A 25,105-nucleotide genomic window follows, 5' to 3' on the forward strand; every position below is an offset into this window, starting at 1 on the left:
AAGGTGTCTTTATTGCTGTTTGTGACTTTGCATTAGGTAGTTGAAAAGATGGGAGGCTTGCTCAGAAATCCACAGTGAAAGAACAAGAGGCAAGGAACACAGGCTGCAACAATGGAAATTCTGATTAAATAATACAGTGCAAACAAGCTGTACAGAAGAGTTGTGGAATCTTCATCCTTGGAGATATTCAAAACTAAGCTGGATATGATCCTGAGTGACCTGACCTAGCTTTAAATTAGAATCAAACTTTGAGATCAGCCCTGCTTTGAGTCACGACCTGCAACTGTCACTTCCAACCTGAACTACTTTATGATGTTCCTCTATTTTCTTCAGCTGGAGAACAAGGATTTCAGTACATGTCACTTAACATACCACAAAGAGCCATGGCTGAGTAGACACAACTAGACAACATTAAAAGAGAAAGAGCTGCTGGTTGGTTTGTTTCTTCTATTTCTTTATTAAATCATTCTAAGAACTTAACATTGACAGTCAAATAACTGATGGGTGTTAATCTGATGCATATAAATTGAGTGAGAGGAGAATCTACATATGCATGAGACGTAACCAAAATGGAGAATTCTTTTGAGTCCAGTTATTCTATGTGATTAGACTACTGAAGTGCATTACAACTTCAAGCTTTCGATGATTAATTCATTCTTAGGCCCTGATTCTGAAGCGATTTATACGTTTATAATATTAAATCTAGATAAAAACCCTCAAAAATCAAGACCTTTTACCACAATGTAGTGTGCAATTATAATTGCTTTTGATAATCCAGGTTTCACATGTATTGTTGTATATTAAACTAAATCTAATCAAAGATTTGTAGGTAGTTCAGCACAGACTTAGAAAGCCTTCTTTTCCTTTCCACACAAAAAGTATTTTTCCACGATGCTGCAAAACATAATCAGTTACCTTTTTGTTTTCCCATTCTTTGATGGAGCTGCTGTGGCCACTAGGAAGTTGCAGGGTACCATCTGTACCAGCAGATAGCAATGGAGGTTGAACCTTACTAAGGATCTTTGAGCAGAGTCTGAGAGAATCAGTAAGCTCGGACAAGTGCAAAGTATGAAGATGGCTCGTCAACGCAGAAATCATCCTAAGCAACAGCTGAGGCAAGTGTTCTGTCTGTATTTCAATGTAAGTCTCCTAACAAAGTAACAGTAAAACTCATTAATTGTAATACTAAATTCCCCCTGAAAATTATCTTCTATAACAGTAGTACCTATCATTTGCTTAACTGTGTTCTAAACATATGGAATATGGAAAAAGGAAAATTAATATCTTAATATCCAATAATAAGAAATACATGCTTTACTTAAAAAAAAATTAGAAAATTAACTTTACAGTTGTGTAACCAACAAATAGAAATATATTTAGCTCTTCTTCAGAATTTTATTTCTTGTTCATTACAGAACACATTAAAAAACATAACAATGAGGCTAAAGAATGCTACTACTATTATTTTAATAACCTTAATATAAAAGTTTAAGAAGGAAAGATAAACAAGTTATCAAGAACTAAAGGGAAAACAGGCTGATTGCCATACCTGACACAGCACTCTCATACTTCTAGTAGGCTTTGAAATGAGAAAGCAAAGAATTGAGGAAAGACAGATATAGAAAAAACAGTTCCAACAGTCTTTTCTACATTAAGCAATGCCAACAGAAAGAGAGGATACATCTTATCATGACATGTAAAAGTGCCTTAAAAAGTTGCACATCTAAACTAGCATATCAAACTACAAAAGACTATACTTGTAACAAAAACGGTGTAGTTTTCGAGAAAAGAAAATCAAAGACAGACAAAATTTTTCAGGTATAAGCATCATAAAAACCACTTTGGTTACATCCAACCAGTCTATCAAGAATCATATAATGAACCCGAAACTTCTTCTAAAAGCGTTCACCAATTTATGGCAATATATTTTCAGAAAAAACAATTAATAAAGCAGATATAGTTTTTCTGTAGACTCTAAATATTACAGAATCCCAGCATTAGCAACAAAGAAAGCAATTCTTACCAAAGAAACTATATCCAACAAAAAATCCACTAACAAGCAGAAATTTGTCAGGGGTAACTCAGATTGCTCACTACCACCTCCAGGCCCAGTTTGAAGTCTGGCATGTAATGTCCTCCTGCAAAATTCAAATAGGGTTTCACGATATTTTTCCCTCACCCTTATATTGACCATGTTTCTGTACTTAATGTAAATCTGTACATATCAGGGATAATCCCTATAAACAAATAAGCAATCTCTCATTTTACTGTTAAGTAGCTCATTTGGCCCCATTGCAAGAAAAAGCAGCAACCAGCCCTTCACTGTAAACCAGTCTTCATTCATAAAATAAGGAAATTCAGGCTACAGAAAATTGTATTTGTGACTCTACCATATACCGCAATATTTACTAGTATGAGCATGGGCAAAAATAATAGAATTAAGGGACAGTGTTACTGGAACCATAATAATTTTGAAGAGATCTAAACCCAAGGCATTAAGCACTTGAGATAAAAGACAACCAAAAGTGAAATAAAAGGCCCGTGAAGCTTTAAAGCTGTGCAAAGCTCTTCTAAATGTCCACTTTAACTTCAACTGACCGCATTGTTTTACTACTGACAAGAATTCATAATCTGATGAGTTTTATGAGTTTCAATGCTGAGTGAAGTAAGACAGAACACAAATCCCCTGTGAAATCATGTTGCAATCTGATAATATTATAAGCAAAGGATATGAACAAAGAAATAATATTTTGTTTCTCCAATTCATTTATTCTGCTGGGGGTGGTGGTGAGGGTACTGTCACATTTTCAACAATTGTTAGTTACTCTAAATCTTTCCCTCTGTTTTGGAAGGGTTCATGAACATATATGCCAGGACTGAAAAAAGGATTTATTCGAAATAATACAAGCTTTACAGAAACCAAGTCCGAAACTGCCACAGTAAGTATTTACCAAAAGATTTAAAAGATATTTTATAAGTCATATTTAAATTGCATTCTGCCAGTAACCTATGTTTGAAAAATCGCGCTCTACTTAACCCACACCTCCATTGGGTTACTGTATCTCTCTAACAACAGATAATTGTGTTCATAAAGCTAGCAGCCTGTTTTACAGTTCAGTGAAATGCTGCCTTCGTGTAAGTCATAATGCAAACTCTTTGTCACATTCTGTGCTCCTACCCAGAAAGATCTGCCATTTCATAAATTACTCACAGATTTCTTCAACTGTAATACCTCATAAAGGATGACTTGAATTCAACTCACTGAGCCCCTTAGCAAAAATTGCTTTGAGAGACAGCTCAACAACAGTGAACAATACTTAGATGGGAGAAAACACTAGATACAAGAAATCTTATTTTTAATTTTTAGTGAGGGAAAATTATAAGAAAAAGCCTAAGAAATTCAGAGGGATATCTAAATCACTTTAAAAGTAATAACTGTGAATTATCAATCAGACTAGATGATATAAAGATAACTTCAATTCATGCTTTGAAAACAACTGGTTATGTTTTCACTTAATGGTGTATCTTTTTAAACAGGAAGACAATAACTTACATAACACAGCAGCTCATACAGGGAAAAAAAACCAAAAACACCCATTTGGCATTCATGCTTACAGTAACATCTACTTATATGTAAAGAAATTCTCATCTGCTTGTTACTTGGTTGTATACTGCTTTCTTCACTTTAGCAATTCAGTCCAATATACAAAAAATAAAGTCACAGACATGCTGGAAGGGCTTTCATCTAGTCCAACCTCTCACACTAAACAGAACTGCTAACAATGCTTGATAAATTCATACACAATTTTGTCTAGCAGAGTCCTGGAAATCTCCCAAGGAAGCTCCACAGCCTTCCTGGGTAACCTGTTCCACTGCTGTACTATGTTTCTAGTAAAGCTTTTCCAAAAGTCCAACCTGAACCCCTGAGCCAGCACTTGTTGTTGCTGTCCCTTGTCTTACCACCAGACATTACCAAGAGTATGGTTGTATCAACTTTGTAAATGCCCTTCAGGAAGTCATAGGCTGCTGTTTGAGGCCCCTCTTTGCCAGGCTAAACCAGACTCACCTACCTCAGTGCCCTATGACTCTGACCATCTCCACAGCCCTCTGCTAGAGCCTCTTCAGTTTCTCAATACTTGTTCTTAAGCAGAGTGGCCAAAGCTGGACACAATATGCCACATGTCATCTTAAAAATACTAACTGAAAGGAAAAATAACTTACTTTCACCTGCTGACCACACTCCCCTTAATGTAGCCCAAGACACAGCACACTGTTGGCTCATAGACAACTTAGTGAGCAAATATCTTAATACATTATTACCCTATTCCATAAGCAATGAAAATAAAATTTCTACAAGTTTCATTTGAAAACTCTACGTCATCTATCCCTTCCCACAGCAAAAACCCTTGCTCTCCCATGGTCCCTCGGTCCCTCTCTCTCCTGTTAATATTTTCAGTTCTCCCTTATTTACTATGTTCCCTCCCATAGCTCTCCTTGCCATGTACAGGACTCCCACACTTTTTCTTCCCTAAAAAGAGGACAGAAGATAACACATTCTGTAAGTCAGTCCTGGTAAAGTTGACAGGTTTGCTAGACACCCAATGAGTAACCCTGTACTGGACAGATAGAACAAAACAAACTAGCTTTGAGATCACTCTGGAGTCTTCCCTTCAGCACAGGTGCTAATTCTGTCTCTTGATTTTTACCCAGACACTGAGCTTGTGAGAACTCACGTTGCTGAGACCACCAATCACGTTGGATTGAAATTGGCCAAAAAGATCAAAGTTAAAGGGACAGGGAAGACAGAGACTTACAGTCTAAATGATCACATTAAACTAAACTAACTAACTAAGGAAAAAAGCTTATAAAACAAAGTCAACTTCAACTTTACACATACAGAGATTAAGTATTATGACCTACCTACAACATTCTTCAAACCAACGAGCAATGTAATCCCACATATAATAAGGCTCAAAGGAATTAAAGAGAAGATTGGCAGTTTTAATCAATTCTGCTGTTTTCTTGTTTTCTCTCAGTTTGCTGAAAAAAAATAAAACGAACATTTTATGTTTTTACTCTTCATTTCTGAGTTATGTAACTACACATCACCATGACTTCACCCACTGCCATTTAACACTGACAAATTATCCTCCCTCAGCCGTACAGTGGTTGTTGTCCTAGGGCTCAGTATATTGGCAGGCTCCTCATATCAGTGTCCTTTCACGGAGTTGTTAGGTTTCTCCTCTAGCTTTCTTTAGTGTTTGTTTTCAAACCACATTTTAATAGATCTATTTTCCCATGATCGCTTCTACAGTTGTTTCTCCCCCACACCTTTTAACTTCCCTCTTCTCTCCACCTTTTAAGATACTCAACTCAAATCCTGAAACTCTTTTTATCACGCTCTCTGGCTGTCTTGTAGCACTCTTCATTTTCAGCTCATCAGTCCACTTTTTTTTTTTTGAAGAACACAGATGTAAAGAATGCCACAACTAATCTATACCATTGACATACTGACTTCCAGCTGTATCAGGTAAGCATTTTTGTTATGGATAAGGAATAAAACATATGCCAAATATTAAAAAAAAAAAAAAAAAAAAAGAAAAAAAGAAAAAAAGAAAGCCATAGCCCTTCAGACCCTTACATTGAACAAAATTGAACACAAGTTGCAATCAATGTCAACGGATTCTGTATCATGAAGCAATCAGGTCACAGTCCCACAGGCTTCACAGTCATGGTCTCAGCAACAAAAAGATATATTATTTAATACAAAATACATTGTACTCATTATTCACCTGCTTAGCTGTGTGTGATCTTTGTTGAAAGAAGGTTCTGCTTGAAGCTCCAGTTCTGCTTTGCACTGTGTATATAAAGTTCGAAACACTTCAATCAATACATCCTCCAGGATGGCAGGGCCTATAGGGAGAAATACCAGCAATCACAGTCTCATGCATCACAGCACTGCTAACAGTCCACCTCTGAAAACTATCCAAATCATTAGCTAGTTTTGTTCACTGAAACCAAAAAATTCCTTCTGTTCAATTTTATAAACTACTTCAATTTCAGAACTTCTTTTGCATTCCAGAAACACACAGGCAATTGTAATGCCTGGGAGTAAACAAAGCACAAGCGGAGTTCTTTTCCGATAAAATGTGTGTACAATGTCAAAAGCTGTGCCGTCACATCACTATAGCCCATATTCAAGCCAACACACCCTCTTTGAAGGATTATTAGCACAGCTCAGTAACATGTAAACGTTACATGTATTCCTGATCTAAGGTAGCTCTCAACCAAACAGTTTCAAACACCCACCCATAAGCTAGCTCATGCTGTTATCATTTCGAAAATGTACTCAAATATTTAACTGCAAATACGTGGTGAAATATTTTGAGCATCTTCCATAACACAAGGTAAAATATTTTGAGCATCTTCCTTCCTTTTAATTTGAGGTAGGTTTTCTTTAATTCTGAATATAGTCTGCAGGTAATTTTTTGAAATAGTGCTTCATTCAGATTTGAGCTAAACATTGAGTTTGAAGAAAAAAAAAAAAAAAAAAGAACTTATTTTGAAAGAAGTTCACAAAGTGATCCTGCTTGAAATATCCTTCGGTTTTCCATGCTTTCTCCTAGCTACATTGAGCTGCCTTCAGTGAGAGTGCGCTCGTTGAGTTAAGCAGAAATCCTATTAGCTTCTTCCTCAGTTTGCTGAAAGAATCTTCATAGCTCTGCTTACTTCATTCAATCTTACCATACACATTGCCTCTGAAAATTTAAACTGACACCCAGAAATCACAAATTACTAGGAAGATGACAAATTCTTGTCAGGTATTTTGTTCTTTGCGGTCTGTCTTAACCAGTTCCTTTCAAGTTATACTCTTTAATTGTTTTATTTTTACGCTTTTATTACCCCATCCCCAAATCTTTGGATGGACTTCAAAAATTATTTTGATTTTTTCAGTCACCTCCAAAATTGTTATTCCAAAGAAAAAGGCACAATATCCAACACTTAGTTGCAGTAAATACTTTTGCCTCATCTACTTTTGTCCCATAGTCCTCTGCACTCACCTGCTAAAAAGTGCATTTAAACACTTTAAAAAGGAGAAAGGAAAATTAACACCCACAAAACAAAACAAATCTAACACGAAAAAAAAACACATCAAAACCAAACAAACCACCCACTAAACCAAAAAACTGGATAAATTCTTCCGGGAAAAAAAAAAAAAAGTTTTCTCGTTAATATCTCTCATCTCTACATGCATATTAGAAGAAGGAGCAGTTTATTTGCAAAACCAACAGCTGAGATTTAAAACAGTGAAAGTCACTATTTGATTAAAGAAATAGAAAAGATCTAATCTGCATTTCTTCCAACATGCAGTCAGTTCTTTCTATGACTTTAACTTACTATTTCCTGTGTTCAAAGTAGAAGAAATTGCACTTGGAAGAAGGTAAATCTAATGAATACATTAAATTACTAGCTTGGAAGAGCTAAGAAATCTAGCTAACTTGCCAGTACTAATACAGTTTTTTCAATTTGACCAACAAGAGAGAAAAATTCTCAAAGCAAAACCATGTAATACAAGTTAAAGAACAGAAGTAATACGATACAATGTAAAAATTACCTAGTTCAGGCTTATCCAGCAAACTGATAAGAATACGAAAAGGCTTTAAGTCTTGCATTAATGTGCTTTCTTCTCCATGCCCATTGACTTGTAATATTCCAACCATTGCCTGCAAAGAGCAAAAGCGTATCAGGAAAACAAAAACAAAACCAGAAAAAAAAAGTTTTTTGAAAGAAAGATGAAATAAAAGCTGCATATAAAGGGAAAATTCTCAGTAATGGAGACCACTATTTCACCTCACTGCAGCTCAGCCTTCCAGTACTTAAAGTGAGCCTATAGGAAAGATAGGGAGGGACTCCTTTTCCAGGGAGTGTAGTGATAAGATGAGGGGTAACGGTTTTAAACTAAAAGAGGGGAGATTTTGATTAGGTATTAGAAAGAAATTCTTTACTCTGAGGGTGGTGAGACAGTGGAAGAGGTTGCCCAGAGAAGCTGTGGATGCCCCATCCCTGGAAGTATTCAAGGCCAGGCTGGATGAGGCTTTGAGCAGCCTGGTCTAGTGGGAGGTGTCCCTGCCCAGGGCAGGGGGGGTGGAATTAGATGATCTTGAAGGTCCATTCCAACCCAAACCATTCGATGATGATTCTCTCAACTTTGCCTATGAGAATATTTCTGTGGAATAAAACTTGGCAACTTGTATATGCTTAAAATCGAAACATTATAAACAGATACCAACTCAATATTACATAAGAATAAAAGAGAAGACATGAAGGGTGATGGAAAGAAATCGTTTGAGAAGGTAAGGCATGTAGATATTAAGGGCTTAATAAATAATAATCTTCCATCTAGGATATACCCATCTATGTGGCAGAAAACTTTCTTGACTAAGTTGACTAGATAGCAACGAGAACTTCAAAACAAACGGGAAAACTGAGTTTCTATGCTGAAGCAATTTAGGAAACGAACTGCACAATTAAAAAAAGCCCAATAAAACTGCCACAGATTTGCTTAGTTTTCTCTCTGTGGCTGGCTTTGCTTTCTGTGTTGAAACTAGTTTGTTTCTTTTACATCTTCTGAAAAAGAAGGACAAAGATGAGAAAGAAGAGAGATGGGAAAGAAGAAAGGGAGGGAAACAGTTTCAAACTTGCTATGTGCTATAAACCAAGTATTATCAGCCAGTATTCTAAAAGAAAAATCTTCTGTACTTGAATACGCCTTTAGAAAGTCAGAATTTTCAGTACATTGTAGCAACGAGTAAGATGGAGGTGGACCGGATAAAAGAACACACAAAGAGACTGCTAGGGAAGAAGGCAGAAAGGAGCAATGCTTTTGAAGTCTTTCAAAAGACAGCAAATTGTTTTAGAAGGCATATGCAATTTGTATTGTGTAGAGCCAGCCACTGATTTTAATGTCCATTTTAATGTCCTTTAAAGCAAACTACATGTGAATTATCCCCAATACAAAAAAAGGCCAATCTCCATTCTACTGTAGCAGTAGTGCCTGCCACAAAAATAAATAAATAAGTAAAATGGACTATATCAACTCTACATTGCTGTTAGTCTTTGCAGACAGAAAAGCTTTAATGATACTGATTAAGCTAGAAAGATGGACAGATTTAATAGGAAGAACACAACCTATTAACAAGTACCTAAATGTTGCTAAAAGCTCACCATATTTTGTATAGAATGTACATGCAAAACTGTATCTTATTCAAGCCTCTCCTCTACGCTTGGATAACTTCTGAATCATCTGCCATGGGAGGCAGAAGGGTGACAGGAGAATGGTGAGAAGTGCCAACGAGGCCCTTGCTGCACTGGAATTCTGGAGTCTCTTCCTCATCAGTAGAACCGCAGATCTCATTACCTTCAGATAAAACTGAAAATGCTATCTCTGTGCTGGATACCAGCTTTAAATTGCAATGGGCCAAATATTCTTGTGTCAGCTACTAATATGGGAATCCCCACTCTCATTCCCATATATAGCAGTTTTACTGCGATTCTGACTGAATATCAGAAAAATCCTGGCCGTATCAATTTGCCTTAATGATAAAATGTCCTCCTGATTTCAAGATCACACCCACCAGTCTTGAAAGACATCTGTATACTTTAATTACTGTGAGAGAAGGAGCACAGTTTTTGAGGCCAGGTGATCTCAGGTCACTTAGCAAGGCTAATAGTATGACTGGGTCAAATTGTATAACTGCCAACTTGCTCAACTATACCCGACTGCCAATGATCAGCAGAAAAAAACGTTCCCCTTGCCTAGAGGGGAGGAAGACTCACTTACTCAGACCTTCTGAGTACTATTTGACCATATTTTTCTGATTCCCAAGAAACAGAGGAGTTTCCAAATATACAGAAGTAGAAGAAAATTCTCCAATTCCATTTTATGAAAGAACAGCCTCCAGTGTGCTCGGCACCTTATCAATATCTTCCGTGTATGCTCCATTAATTGTGGAAGAAGGGGGAGAGAAAACTAATATTTGTCCTGATAATACTGTTATTCTAAAGAAATACATTATGCCATGTCTTCATTTTTCCACTGAGAAGGTTTCAGAAGAGAAGGACAAAATATCAAAAGACAGAAATTACATGGTCACATTGAAACAGCAAGTCAAAAGATAAGAAACAGCAATTCTGATCAGCATCCATTTATGAAGATATATGCCACAAAAAAAAAATAAAAAAAAAAATTCACATAGCTACCTGGACTAACATCTCCTTAGAGAAGGTGTTGAAATAGTAAGTGGCATGCTCCTCGGGATTGCTGTGCCTTGTACTTCTGGGTCCTATAAGGGCACCATTGTTATCAAAACCTTCAAGCAAACAAAGGACAAGGCAAATAAGTATTTGTCTCTTAATAGAATATTTTGCCAATGTCTTTAAACTAGAAATCAACACACTAGCACTGATAACTTACCAAGATGAAGTCCAAGTAATGTTGGCAAGAGAAAGATGATTTTATAGAGTTTAATACAGGAAACTAAGTGATACTTCCATGCAAGCAGTTTGCACACAAATTACAAACTTTAGTTTTAAGAAACATTAACCAAATTACTTCTTGTACAAAAGAAATGAATGTTCACAAACATTGTACGAACCACATAGTCAAAGAGTATCTTCAAAAAACCTGTCCCACAACCAATATTGCAATATTACTATGAGAACATAAAATTCAGTATTTTAAATATAAAGAGATAGTCACCAAAACATGCTGATGTGACTAAGGCACTTCGAATATCAGTCATATTACACAAAATCGATTTTTTTATTCAAAATTACACAAAGGAGACAGATGTTTGTTTTTTAAGTTTGTATCTTTTACCAAAGTAAAATTTTTGTTCTACACAAAAATAAGCTTAAGGAAAAAAAAAAAAAAAAGAAATAATTAAAAAAAAAAAATCAAAAAGTTGGTCAGGATATCACCCTGTTCCACAGAAGCGTTTTCACAGTTTTTGTCCTGAAGTGACAAAAATAGAAGGAAAGCCTGAGAAGATGGACGCCCTTTAGCAGCAACTTAAAACCACCACTGCTTAAACTAACCTGGATTTAAAGAGATGTAATGTGATTTTTATGCCTAGAGAGTTTTACCAGACCACTCCCAGCTACAAAATAATAGGAAGGAATAGCTAAGAGCAGAATTAAATAATGTCATACAGAACATCAGACTTCAGAGAGTATTCCAACACAACTGAGTATTCCAACACAACTGACCAAATACACGGCAAACGGGCAAACGGAGGCACTAGCTGTTCACAAAACAGGACCAGGAACAGTCACTGTAAAACTATCTTCTGAAGTTATGTTATCTTTCAATGGGGACTATGCTCATGAAACAGCTGTAGAAGAAGGTTCCACAACTAAAAAAAAACAGCATGGTATTTTAAACACATAAAATATATTTTTCAATAACAGCAAAAAGACATATCTAATGCACCAAATTTAGATGAAACATTAGTTCAGTGTTTAATCTGGAAACTATTTTTTCCCTAAAATGGAAAATGTAGGTACGGACATGACAGTGCATTTCACTGTCTTTCTTTAAAAGATGAGTAATTTGCAAGTCAGTGTCTTGAGAAATTATTAACTAAAGATGCTGGGATTTTGTCATATTTGTCTCCTAAATCCCTGCAACTTCTACAGGAAAAAACCCAATCCCCTCATGCAAAACACTGTTGCCGCCTTCATCCCTCCCTTTATAAATTCAGTTTTCTTTTATGTCCCTTCACTACTTCCTTGCTTGCCAATCACCCACAGGCTACCTGCCTCTGATGCCTTAACTATCAGCTGGGAAAGATGCAAGAGCTGCTGGGAAGGGTTCTGGGTAGCCTGAGGCTGGTGAGCTGGGAAGCCAAACAAAAAAGGCAACAGCAGACTGCAAAACAGTCTTCCCCTCAAGTAGAGAATCACTTTATGTCTCTCCATTCAGTCTCCAGATTCTGTGACAGTCTTAGGAACTCCCATGTCAGAGACCCTGACTTCTCTCAAAGTGGGCTGAAAGTGGTTTTAAAGAGTAACAGGAGAGTTTCATGTGACCACAGGCTTCATTTCCTTAAAATAACAAGGACAAATAAATGTTTTCTAAAATCTTCTAACTTCTAGTTTTCTAAATATTCCCTAAATAGTTAGAGTCTTCTAAATAGCTATTGTTCTCTGCTACCCTCTTCTGATTACATGCTAGTTTCATATAAAAACAAAAAAGAGTGTATTACATTGATATTCTGCCATTTGGTAGAAGTAAAAGTGTGCATCCTGTCATTGATCAATTTTTACCCCCAGAAGGCGCTGAAATAATGTTTAGTTGCATGGACAACATAAGCAATTGGTGATTTGTTAATTCAACCATGCAAACACCTAATGAAGCTAAAAGTTTGCGTACTCAAGCATCCATCAATGTAGTATCAACATTTTTCAACATTCTTTTATTTTCATCCCTTCTATGCCATTGTATTCCAACTGCCATTTACACTCTATAATGCCCATTCTCTAGTTTTCCCATTTTATGTTTTTAGGGAGACAAATGTTGCTTTTTCAGTGTCCATTTACGTGGACCTAGTGCACCAGTCTCTATCCCTGAACGTGGCCCATAATTGCTGCTATAGAAAAACGTACCAATAATTTATACAACAGGAAAGAGTTCCAGCGTGTCATTCTTCATCTTTTATGACCATGGAGAGAGATAGTGCCTTTCTTCCTTATGATACAAGTCACGTATTTCATTTTTCCAAGAATCTTTCTCCAAAACATGGCAAAATACTGCTAATGAACATACAGTCCTTCCTCCACTTTTAGTGATCAACGAAATGAAATACAAACCTACCTAGAAGCCACGCATAAAGCCTTCGGTTGAGTGACATATCCCTGCGCAGTACTACATGAAGGGCTGCTGACAAAATTCGGATCATGTCTGGACGTGTTGCCTGAAGTTAGAAACTCGATTAAATTTATCTATGAAAAGTAACGCTTTTTCTATGCTAGTAGCTTAATGTGCACTAAACCACAGTTAATTTCATGTTCTGACATTTCTGAATTTGGAACAGTACAAGAAAACATATTCTTGCTCTTAGGAAACCAAAATATGATTATTATTTGAAATAGAAACTTTGTAATAAAATGCACCCTTTATGAACAGCAAAAAAAAAAATGAGCTGTTAATGCAGTAGTGTATGTTACAAGACATTTCATTTATTAGGCAAAAGCCTTGCAAGCAAACAACTAAAATCCACTGTGAAAAACAAACAAACAAAACACTGAAGAATTTTAAATACTTTTCAATCTCTTACTAGTTTAAATGTTCATGTAAGTCTTAATATAAAATAAAATGCTGCATTGATAATGTCACCATTCTAGCACCTAAACAGACACATTCCAAATATTCCTATAGTAACTGATAAATGTGAACAAACCACTTCCACAATCAAGAACACAGTTATTTTCACAGGGAAGTGCGGGTTTTCCATAGTTTCTAACAAGGTGAGAATCAAAATTGTATAGGTTTTCCTCCAAGAATAACATAAATCATGAATCATTTAAAACCAGAAAATGACTAACAATAAATGCAGTTCAGACACTACTGCTAGGGCTACCACTGACCCCAAACCAATAATTATTTTCAATTATCTAGTGTTCTAAATCAGTTATGCTGTGAGGATTAACTTTTGCTGCTTTTGAACACTGAGAATTGGAAACTTGCACATGAACAGATAATTTGTTTTCTCATCAAATTAGAGCAAATTAAAATCTTCTGCATAGACTAAACATCATAATTCATATTGGGTTTACATATACAGAAGCTGAAGTTAAGTTCAAAGTTAACAAATCAAGTTGAAAAGCAGAAGGGCAGGGATCATGACATGAGAATAGCCAAACCTATCAGAGAAACTCTTACATGTGACTCTTCTTCAAGCTTGGAGAAAATCATTAACAAAGACCAACTAAATATTGCTACTGCCTTAAGAAGTGGAGTACATTTAGGAGTTTGCCAGTTCATCCCTCTTATATTAATAACCTACCTGGCTCATGTGGAAAGGAAAACAAAAAAGGATAAGGTCCAACGTGCTCCTCTGTACTAGAACACTGGTATCTTGCACTGATGTGCTTACTGCTTCCACCTGAAGTAACGGCAGACCCCCAAAATAGTTATTTACTGTATTATTTTAAGAAGGTAGATATAAGAGATCAGTCACAAAATAACAGTCATTTATAAATGGTGATATGTATGAAATGAAGTTATTTTGAAATGTTGAATAATGAAACTAGATAAAACAGGAAAATAAAACATTTCACCACTGAGGAAACATAACATAGATTCCCTGAACTACACAAACACCAGGCTTTTGCTTTTTTATATTACTAATGAATATCTTAAGTTTAAAAGACAAAATAATATTCTTTATATTTTTTTAAAAATACAACAAAACTCAACCACTTTTAACTGAAGCGTGTCATGAATGGAAAGTTTTATACAAAACCTAAGCAGTTCTGAAATGTTAACTCAGTTCTGCAACACTTTCATCATGCACAAAAACATCAGCTTAACTGGAGCTATAATAAATGGGCATCTTTATCTCTTCAAAGGCTACATTCACAGATAGAGAAGACATCTAAACCACCCGGAAGTATATTATTATATAAATGAGTAACACCAGTGTCTTCATTGCTCCAACAAAACATTACCATTAATTCAATGTCACTGCCAATTATGTAGAGTTGATCCTCCATCGAAAGCTTCCTGTTCAAATGGGAGAGGACATAGGTGATCCCAGGCAAGCGAACTGCAGGGCTTGTGAGGAGGCTACCCCAGAGAGCACTGTAGAACGCTGACTGATCCACAGCCGAGGCAACCTTCTCCAACAGCGTGTTTGTTCTGCAGTAAGATCAAGTCAGCTGAATTAGAGCATCTATCACAGCCCTTGCTCCTGCCCCCAGTTTGAATAAATATAAAAATAAATTGTTACAGGAAGGTCAAAACTTTCTTTTGAGAGGCCAAGAGGAGCCCAAATTATACACTGAACCTTATAATGCAGCCTGAACAGAATGATCCAGCTAGCTAGCCTGTAGGCCAGCCTGGCTTGCTTCTGCCTGCCCACAGCTTCTGCTAATGTTCAAAGAGCCAAATAACCTCCTCATCTGCTACTTAAAGCCAAGTGTTGCTAAAGACAGAGGTTTCAGAGAGACAGCAGGAAACATAGCTAATGAAGAAAAGTATCAAGCAAATAGCTTCTCTCCTCGTTCCTTGCACTGAACACTTCTGGCGATAACAACGCATAAAAATATCACAACTCTCTGAGCACAAGCAATCCCTTTCCCTGTCTTCATTTTCCCCCGCTCATGTGGCAGCACCTCTACACCCTATGGCAGGCCCTGGTAGGCAAGTTGAGTAGCCCTTGTTCCCTGTTGTAGAGATGCCAACTATACTTTGTGTATCTATCTACACAGAAATAGAAAGAGACAACGTTAAATTGCTCTTCACATACAAGTCATGAAAATTCTAGCTTCCGAAGTTTATCAAGAATGTGTAAGCATGTGAACAATTCCAAGGACTCAAAAGCCTTGGAGTGTAATTTCATCCTTGAATATGTCCAGATTCTACCCTAGCACCCCAGACACCCCAGTCAAAATAACTCAACCAGGACTTACGCTGGTGGGATAAGAAGAGCTATTACCTCCCAGAAATGGAGTAATAACCTATAAAGAGAGGTGGATTATTGCTGTCTCTTACACAGGTAGTTTAGTGACAATTTAGATATCATAATGAGTAAATCTTAATGATGGAAGCTTTGTTTGTTATCTTAAATTCAGTTAAGATATGTATTTTTAGACCAGGAATATGCCAATACTGCCTTAGAGGAAACCCATGGAAAACAAACAAGCAGCATGTTCCTCACATGCTACTTATCTAAATCCATAACAAGAATCATAGAGTTATTTAGGTTGGGAAAAACCCTTAAGATCATCAAATTCAGACACAAACATAACGCTACCATGTTCACCACTAAACCATGTTCTTCAGCACCACATCTACACCTGGAGGTCTTTTAAATACCTCCAGGGATGGTGACTCAACCACTTCCCTGGGCAGCCTGTGCCAATGCTTGACAACCCTTTCAGTGCAAAAACTTTTCCTAATATCCAGTCTAAACCTCCTCTGGTGCAACTTGAGGCTGTTTCCTCTTGTCCTATCACCTGTTACTTGGGAAAAGAGACCAACACGTAACACAGTCTACTTGGTGTCAATTTCCTTTCAATAACAGGAACAACTAACAGTTAATTTATCATAACTAATGTTAAGAGTCTTCTACCACACTATTCCATTGCAATTAATAGGACTGGATGAAATTAAATACCACCTATCTTAAAAAAAAAAAAAATAATCCACATACAACTATTTAATGAAAAGTGGCAACAAAAAACCATCCTCAAATCAAACATAACACCTTATTAACATATCTATCCTTACCTTTCGTAATACTCTGACCCCTCCTCTAACCCAGGCAGAATCCCAGTTAACAGTCCTTGCAGTCCTGGTTTCAGTGTTTTCCCCAAAGGGAGGTAATAAATCTCATACAGACTCAATAATGTTGGCTTGACAGACATAGCGGCATTGGCAAGGAGTGGAAATAATCCGGAACTGTGAAAAATAAAATTTATCTTTTTTTAGGAGGCTTCTCAACTGAGACAATTTCATTTATATCTTAAGACTCTTACAGGCATGTCCAATGTAGTTTAAGTATCAGGGTTTTATCTTAGAATTTTGCACAGGCATAGACCAACACACAATATGACTGCCTTCCAGAGTGACAGGTTGGTATGTCAAGATTAATATTATGAGCTTTATTAGTATTCTGATAGCAAGCGCTGAAGGTGCAGACATGACTGTGTCTTTCACCAATAAAACAAATACGATAAACCAGAACCATCTCTGCAAGACAAAAATGTTATTTTGCCATGCCAAACTACATTACAATGAAAAATATATTTAGAAATACATTGTCTTTGCACTTACTAAGAAAAGACAAAAATGAGTGAGAACATTTGAGGAAATTTAGAGAAATACATTTTTGTAAGAAAACAAAAATAATGATTACTTCAAGTAACCTAAAGATAAAATTTAAGACATTTGTACTGTTAAACAGCAACAGGATAAATATTTACTTCAGAAATTCAGCCTGAAAACAGATCCTCAAACTAACAATAAACCCACTGTTCATGATGTAGCATTTAAAGGATTGAAAACATTGAGTATGTTTTGAGTTTACTATGAACGTAAGTGTAAGTTCATGAAAGTTACAAATGCGATCAGCTAAGGAAAAGTTACCTACGTACTAAAAACATTTTTGCTATTCTTACTGAATATCATAAATTATTACAAACAGTATCAATAATCAAAGGCATGTAAACACAACTGCAATTTTCAAAATCACTGAGGACTCAGGTCAGAAGACCCCTGACACAGGAAGAAGAAAATGAAACACTAGTAAAAAAGGTAAGTTTGAGACAATGGTCTTAAAATATACACCTACAAATCTACTATTAAAAAACAAAACAAAAAACCAAACTACACTGTGGATACAAAGTTATCCATGTTATAGGGAAAAAAAATATCTTTCCAAATTACAAAAATGTTAGTAAAATTCATTTTTGCCATTATCTATCTAGAGAAACTACTGTTCTGCCACTGTCAATTGGCTTCTTTTTTCTGCAGAAAATGTCTTTTTGTTCAATAACCAGCACACTACCCCACAGTGTTTCTTTGTAAAGCTACTACTCATCCTTCAAGATTTGATGTTCAGGCACTGTCACTCTGCTTTCATGAAAAATACTGGAATGTTTGATAATGCCTTAATGTGAATGTCAGTCTTCTCCCAAGCATCGATAACAATGGCTTTCAGTTAGATTACATAAGGTAGCATTTTCCACTATCCTAGAACTTATTGTTAACAAGATATTGCAGCTACTGAATCTCTGCACGAGCAAAAAATGCGAGCTGTGAGTTCCCAGAATCTTTAAAAACATGTGGAAACACAGAACTGAGACACTCCCTCCCCGGCACTCACCAAACGTTAACTATATATAAACACCTTGACAATGCAAGACAGAATAGCTGATGTCAAGGCATACAGTTTATTTACAAGCATTAATACACACCTTTGCTATCTAAGCAGAATTCTGTCTTATTCCACTATTTCTGAAGTTGATGAAATTGTAATCTCCAGGGATGGCTAAAGATTAAGAACCACATGTAACAATGTGTATATACATATGCACGCATCCCTCCATGCATTTTATAATAAATAGCTTAATGTCTTACCTGCATCACCGAACCAAAAACCTATTGGAGGTTTAGGAATCAGTACATTTTCACTACACTTACTTTCAAGGTTATCCTTCCTTTTCATTATCAGCAGCTCTAGACACTGACGGTGAGAAAAATTTTGTACTTGTCCCCCATTCTAACAAAACAGACAATCTTTCTGTTCTATTGATTTGATTGCTTGGAAGAGAAAGTTTCTTGCATTAAACTATACTCAAATTCTTTTCTATTTTAATTTAAGTGGTATTGGAAAAAATGTAATGTGAATACATTGAAATAAGCGTTAACACTTCATTTACTGTAATACTGTACATACATGCAGAAAACTTTGTTTATTTTAATGAAGAGATGATAAATTCCAGGTTTTCTGGCACTAAAGTTGGTTCCTAACAAAAGCGTAGGTGATCTGTAATCTTCTGACATACAATATTCAGGAGAAGAGTACTACACAAGCACCAGTAACACGAGGGAAAGAAATTGATTGATTCTTGCCGTATAACAAAACAATGTTATTAAAACAAAATGCATATAATAATATAAAAGCATCTCAACTATGCATTTGGAATGGAGTTGTTTAAACTATTGTACCTGTAGAGGAAGAGATCTTTGGCCAAACGCTTGGGTCCAATGATTTTGAAAATTATCTCATAGGTTTCAAGTGCCTTCCGATGAACCCCTCCCGGCAAAGCTGGATGAAGACATTGCGCTAAGCGCTTGCCTATAGTCAGCTTTTTCGGTACTACCTGGTACTTCGCGTTGTTCTGTAGTACCTGATAAATCAACACATTAAGAAAAAGAGCACTAAACAAATTAAAGATCAAATGCACGTTTTATGTGCACATTATGTGCAGGAGCTCATTTTATAAAATGAGTTCCTGAACATGGTCAGTAAGTCACAACACATACATAGGTTACAACACTGAAAAAAAAAAAAAAACCAAACCAAAAAAACCCCACAGCTTTAAGATGTACCATAGTAATACCTTTCGCTTGTACACTTGCTATAGACGGAATTGCCAAGGCACTTAAAACTTCACTTGCAATGGGCTCCTTACTTACAGCTTGTCCATTTCATCTTACTCATCCTTTTGAGGACAAAAATTACCATCTCCATTTGTTAAAAACAATTGCCAGGAGCTCAAAGTGGACTATTAAATTGTGGGTGGTGAGTCTGGGATGACTTTAAGAAACTGTCATAGAGTGAGACAACATACAAAACTTTACCACTGCCTGAAACTATATAACCACCGCAGGACTGGAACACAGACTTGCATTTGCATCTTTAGATTTTTCTTTCCCAAAATCATAGCCTTCGTGCAGCAAGAACTGTTACAATCAAAAAAATGAAAGAAATGGGAGCATATACAAAGAAATTATGCTATTGGTATTGCCAACTGTACTGTCATTTTTGATTTTCCACAAAGTTTAAAGGGTAGAATGTAAACATTTCAAACCTGTAATTTTCTATGCCAAATTCTGCAGAGCTTCACATTGGTAAAATATGTGTGTGTGAAGGGAACTAACTCTATGACCCTGACGGGAGATCCCTAGAAACACACAGGACTAATTAGAACAAGATTTTTACAGATATCAGGATCTGCATTCATTTGCAAACCGCTATTTACCATCACAATAATACTACATATTCAACTTATTAACTGTTAAAATGAATAAGAACAATAACATTCTCTGGTCAATTAATTATTTGAGCCCCATTTTATAAATCATGCTTCATAAAAATATTGCTGATATTTGTACTGGCTACTATTTTTCGCACTATTTCAATAACACTGAATGCCATTAGAAGTAAATGTTAGTAATAAGAAAGATGTTGCATGTATTTACACTAGGAATGCAAATAACTTTTCCCTTTGACTTACAAAGGGTTCAACTGTAATCTTAGAAGGGCAATTGTTTGCTCCTTGCACACACCCAACTTTTGGCACAGACTGCTAAAATATTTGCAAGAACATTAGACTGCTAGAACCTCACCCTTCTGTATTTTCACACCAGTACCCTTTGTCAGTTCCTGAATCTTTTCCAAGAGCACCTGCCAGGCATACCTTGTTGAGCTTTCCAAGTGCCGATATTAAATCTGCCCATTCACTGGAATATTCAAAGTTCTTCAGCGCTTTGTCAACAGCTGCTACGTAGTTTCTGTACTTGGAATCAGTCAGTAGCTCCAGCTCCTCCGTGTTCATTCTCCCACGGTGTCCCCACTAGAGACTAGCTTGCAATTCATGTACAGACATTACCTGTTCAAAATAAAAAATAAAAAACCCTGAAACCATTATTTCCAGAGACATATTATTAAAAACAATTTTGTATAGAGAGCACTACTTTTCCTCAAAGGCATTATGAAATATAAATCTGAAATCAGTTTACAGCAAATCCTAAATAAAACCTAACATATTGCATGCAAATACTTAATAGAGGTCAAAAATAATATGTTTGTAAGTCTTGTTTAAAAAACCAAGCATCCCCACCCCCAAACAAACACCACCACCACGCCCCCCCCAGTAAATTAATGCCCCGCCCCTTCCAAAAAACACCATTTATTCTAAACAATGCCAGAAAGGGATTTTTTGTTTCCTTTTTTTCCTCCTCTGGGTCCCTCACTAGAAAAAGCCACCTTTCCACAAATCAGCCTCTCTGAAAACAGAAGACACCAATCTTTCCAAATCACTTCCAGGCAGAAGACAAGAATGAAGGACACATACAAGAGTCACACACTAGTTAATAGTATGTCCATGCACCAACACTTCCTTTTACAAGACCTGGTATTCTAATTCAGCGATGCAAGTCTACTTTGGTTTTATATTATCATCACCCACACACAACAAAAGTATATGTTTACTAGTGTTCTGTAATCAGAGGCTTTTGCAATTTGCTCTATATATTTTCATCACATGGTAGTCTACACCAAGTAATTAAGATACTTTAGTTCCAGAAACACCACCTCATACACTCAAAGGCCATACACTATTTATTTCATGAAATTCAATCCCTATTAAAAAGAAATACGCTTTTAAAGCTACTTCAGCCCCAAGCAATTACAACACACAATGGGAAATCCTATTGTAGCATCTTTGTGAAAAAGACAGCTTTTGTGCCCCTTTTAATTGAGGTCTTTTGGGAATTCTCTCTGATACTCAGCTTCAGAAGAGGCTTCACACTGAGCAGATGCTGCTCTCTTCTGTCTTGATTAAAGGAAAATGTGAAGAAAATTGTGTGCAGAAGCACAGGCTAAAGTATAGTAGACCAAAAAACCCCAAACCAGCCATGGAACACATATAAAAGAAAGCTGTATTCATCAGACTGTGTACCAGGTACGATAAATAGAGTCACGCTGAAAACAGCAGCTTCAGCAAGCCCTTCCAAAATGACTGGAGAACATGCCTTGCTGGCCCCTATTCCCAGTGAGCAGCGATATGACAAAATAGCAGGACTGTTTGAAATGAAAAACGCCTATGAAATAATAGAGCAGAAGAATTAGCAGCAATAAAAAGTGACATTCTGATTTCTGGTGGTTCTACAGTTGATGGGAGATAATGAAACCACTTATCTTTAAATTCAGCTCAGGAAAAGAGTTTAAGTTTTTTTAGACCAATCAGAAAAGATTAGCAATTCAACTTGCATTACTTCATGTAATAAGCACACTCCAGTTGTGCAAGATGCATCAAAAACATGAACACTTTTCTGCCTTTTATCATATACGATCAATTTTAAGTGTTTTATATGAACACATTGAAATCTTTAATTTGTACTATATCCATCCTTCCCTTCAAATAGTGTTCTCCCCAAAATGGCTATGAAGCTGCTCTTTAATAACTTTGTCAACAGTACTCATAAGCACTTACCACTAACTGAACAACATAAAACCCTAGGACTGGTTATCCAGTATTTTCAGCTACCCGAGTGCCAACTCCTTGCTATGTTCTTGAAACAACCCCAAAACCTATAAACTATGTCTCTATTAGTACCATTTTACCCTTTCACCACTCCAAAAGGTAAAATGAAGAAAGCTGTACTCCGACATCTCCGAACTAAGACAGTACTAAATCAGGCTCAAAATTTCATGATCGTAATCTTGTCAAGTTAATCACAAAGTGCCCTGGCAGATTTTTGCTCCCTTCTGTTTGTTTTTTTTTTTTTTTCCCCTTTAATTAGCAGGTGCTTCTGAAGATAAATTGATAAGAATCCAGCTTTAATCCTACAAACTTCACTTTTTTTAATGCTAGAACAACACTAAAAATCCTTGCTTCAGTCAGAGACGGTATACCACCACTCTGGGTCATGGAGAGGGACCTTCAAGAAGCCTCTCACCCTTAACCTTTCATGGATGGGCACACGTAAGGTGCCAGACAAACCCTTCTTCTGCCATCGTCACATTTACCATTTCTTCTACAGAACAACCAAGATTCCACATTAATCATTTCTTTACCCTTATTACTATCTTTCTCCTCATATTGCTCTTTTCCTGGTTTCTCAGCATCATAAGGAAAAATGCAAGAAAGAAGAACAACAAGAAATGGACAGACAAAATGAAGAAAAAGAGCTAGGATAGCAGGAGTGAATAAAAAGGCCAAGAAATACAAGCCTTTTGCACTCTTGATTCTGATGGCGGACTAATAATGACAGATCGTCTCCAAGGCAGAAGAGAAATGCAAAACATCACTTAAAAAACATATTCTGGGTGCCAAATCGAGAGATTTCACGATACCCCACTGGCATAAAGCACTTAGATCTCACTTTTTATTTAAAAAAAGTATTTCATGTGGTTTCATTTTATAATAAACATCTTTCTTTGGATTAAGCCCAGAAAAAGATCAGATCTGCTTTGCAAAAGCTGTAGAATGCCAACAGACTTCTCAAAGAGACAGATGCACAACTGCCATGTCTGATCTCAAAAAAAAAGTAAAATAAAGTATTGACACTAAAAAAGAAGAAAGGACCAACTTACAAAAGCAGTACAATTCTCATTTTTCCAGGCACAAAGGATGGAGAAAGAACTTGACGCAGAGAATAATGCTTTCTGAGTGAAGAAAGCATCAGCATCCTTTTTTTATCCGGCTAAAGCATAAATGCAACCACTTATGGCTGAGTGGAAGATAGGGCTCTGTCTTCCTCAAATGCTTGAAAAGCCTGAAAGCTGAGAGTGGACTGACTCAGGATTATCAAAGGTTAGACAAAACCAGTAGGAACACAGAGCTAAACAGGTAGCTTTTTTCAGACTTACTAACTGATCAGAATGTTTTCTTCCACAAAAAACATGAAGAACTTTGACTGAATAACCTATACTTTTAGACAAGTCTATTGCACGCCGGCTGATACCAATGAACTTACTCTAGTCATGTAATTGATATTTAAATTTATCTGCATCTTATCAGTGAATTTAATCATTATGAAGTTTTATATAGAGAAGAAAAAAAAAACATACTGTTTTCTTACTAGTCTATCATTATGGTCTCATTTTTCTTTCTTAAAAACAAAAAAGTTTTATATAGTTTGAGGTTACAAGGACAAAAATAATTTCTTGCATAGTTTTTCCCACAATGAAGAGCGTCTATTTTAAGCAACTTATCTTCCAAATCATACCAGTAGCCATAATAAGCCAGGGATGCAGAGAACATGCTATGTAAATATTATGTATTATTTTTATAAACCTAGCACTATAAGCCTACCACTACGTGAATGCTCATTTTTATTAGCTCTCATACATAAAAATATACTTGCCCTACAAGGTTTATTTTTTGTTTAGCCTGAAGAAATTCCAAAATACAGTTTTTAATATTTTCTTTTTTCTGTCATGTATTCTTACTAATACTTTTCTATTCTCTTAATCTATAATAAAACTGCAGATTTAACCACATTTAATTTTGCAGCCCTGATATTTCAATACAACATTAAAGCCTGGTAATGCTTATCTCCTTATAACTGTGAGTAGGTCTTGGTACTTACTACCTTCCACTTCATCATCTCATGGGGATTAAAAAACAGATACCGCACAATTCTGATATAATGCCTGTACGGTCTTCGAGTATGACTTTGACAAGGAAAGCAGTTACCTGGGGCTGTGGATCTCCTTTTGCTGGGGGGCGGGGGGTATGTACACTGTGTTCACAGAGTTCTTCAATTCCCTTCATCAATGAGGTGGTATTGGCTTTCCTCTGAGTTCAGATGATACTGCTACAGCTGTGTTTTCCACAGCAAGTGCTCATCCTTCACAACTCACATGCCTGAGAGCCTTCTGTCTAACATCAACACAATCTATTAACCTGTTTAAAAGGCTCTAAATGGTTTTCACTGAAGCTAAAGAAACTCGATTGAGAAGAACAGCAGCTTCGTCAACACTTACTCAATAAAAGCAGCTTTCACGTAGATTCTGTCTCAATTTAATCACAAGGTTATGAGACTTCACAACGATTCATAAGCTCTCCAATATCTGTTGTACCCCAAAGCTCCTCTTCAGGTTTTATTTGCTACTGTTCCACTCTTACATTTTTCAAGTCTCACAGAATCGCTCTACTTATCTACTTCACATCAATCTGCAGTACTAAAACGGTCACTTTCTGGTACAGGTCAAGGGGCTGATGACTGTGAGCACAAATCTGCATACATATGTCACTTGAAGAATGCTCAGGATTTGTCCCAAGTACTGCAAGAACCTGATATTACAAACTTGCTCCCTTTGAATTCCTCAGAGTTTCAGCTTTGCAATATTTCAAGGCTTTTCCA

General features: G+C 36.4%; 1 protein-coding gene across 7 annotated transcripts in view; it reads right to left on the reverse strand.

Moving 5' to 3' along the window:
- DOP1A (DOP1 leucine zipper like protein A) overlaps window positions 1-25,105 on the reverse strand; it is a 68,317-nt gene that overhangs the window by 36,117 nt on the left and 7,095 nt on the right. For 3 of the 7 annotated variants that reach the window (XR_010070419.1, XM_063330072.1, XM_063330069.1), the window contains exons 2-14: window positions 20,431-20,622; window positions 18,956-19,137; window positions 16,514-16,684; window positions 14,731-14,920; window positions 14,067-14,165; window positions 12,875-12,974; window positions 10,261-10,370; window positions 7,616-7,724; window positions 5,793-5,913; window positions 4,921-5,040; window positions 2,024-2,138; window positions 1,550-1,579; window positions 916-1,149 (exon numbers count right to left, since the gene is read on the reverse strand). Coding sequence is in view for 6 of the 7 variants with exons in the window: in XM_063330072.1 (XP_063186142.1) it covers window positions 916-1,149; window positions 1,550-1,579; window positions 2,024-2,138; window positions 4,921-5,040; window positions 5,793-5,913; window positions 7,616-7,724; window positions 10,261-10,370; window positions 12,875-12,974; window positions 14,067-14,165; window positions 14,731-14,920; window positions 16,514-16,684; window positions 18,956-19,137; window positions 20,431-20,568 (1,719 nt within the window). In the remaining variant the exon portion in view is untranslated. The remainder of the gene's footprint in view (window positions 1-915; window positions 1,150-1,549; window positions 1,580-2,023; window positions 2,139-4,920; window positions 5,041-5,792; window positions 5,914-7,615; window positions 7,725-10,260; window positions 10,371-12,874; window positions 12,975-14,066; window positions 14,166-14,730; window positions 14,921-16,513; window positions 16,685-18,955; window positions 19,138-20,430; window positions 20,623-25,105) is intronic. The other 4 variants (XM_063330073.1, XM_063330070.1, XM_063330074.1 and 1 more) reach the window with 2 other exon arrangements.

This window comes from Chroicocephalus ridibundus, chromosome 3 (assembly GCF_963924245.1).
Source record: "Chroicocephalus ridibundus chromosome 3, bChrRid1.1, whole genome shotgun sequence".
NCBI lineage: Eukaryota > Metazoa > Chordata > Aves > Charadriiformes > Laridae > Chroicocephalus > Chroicocephalus ridibundus.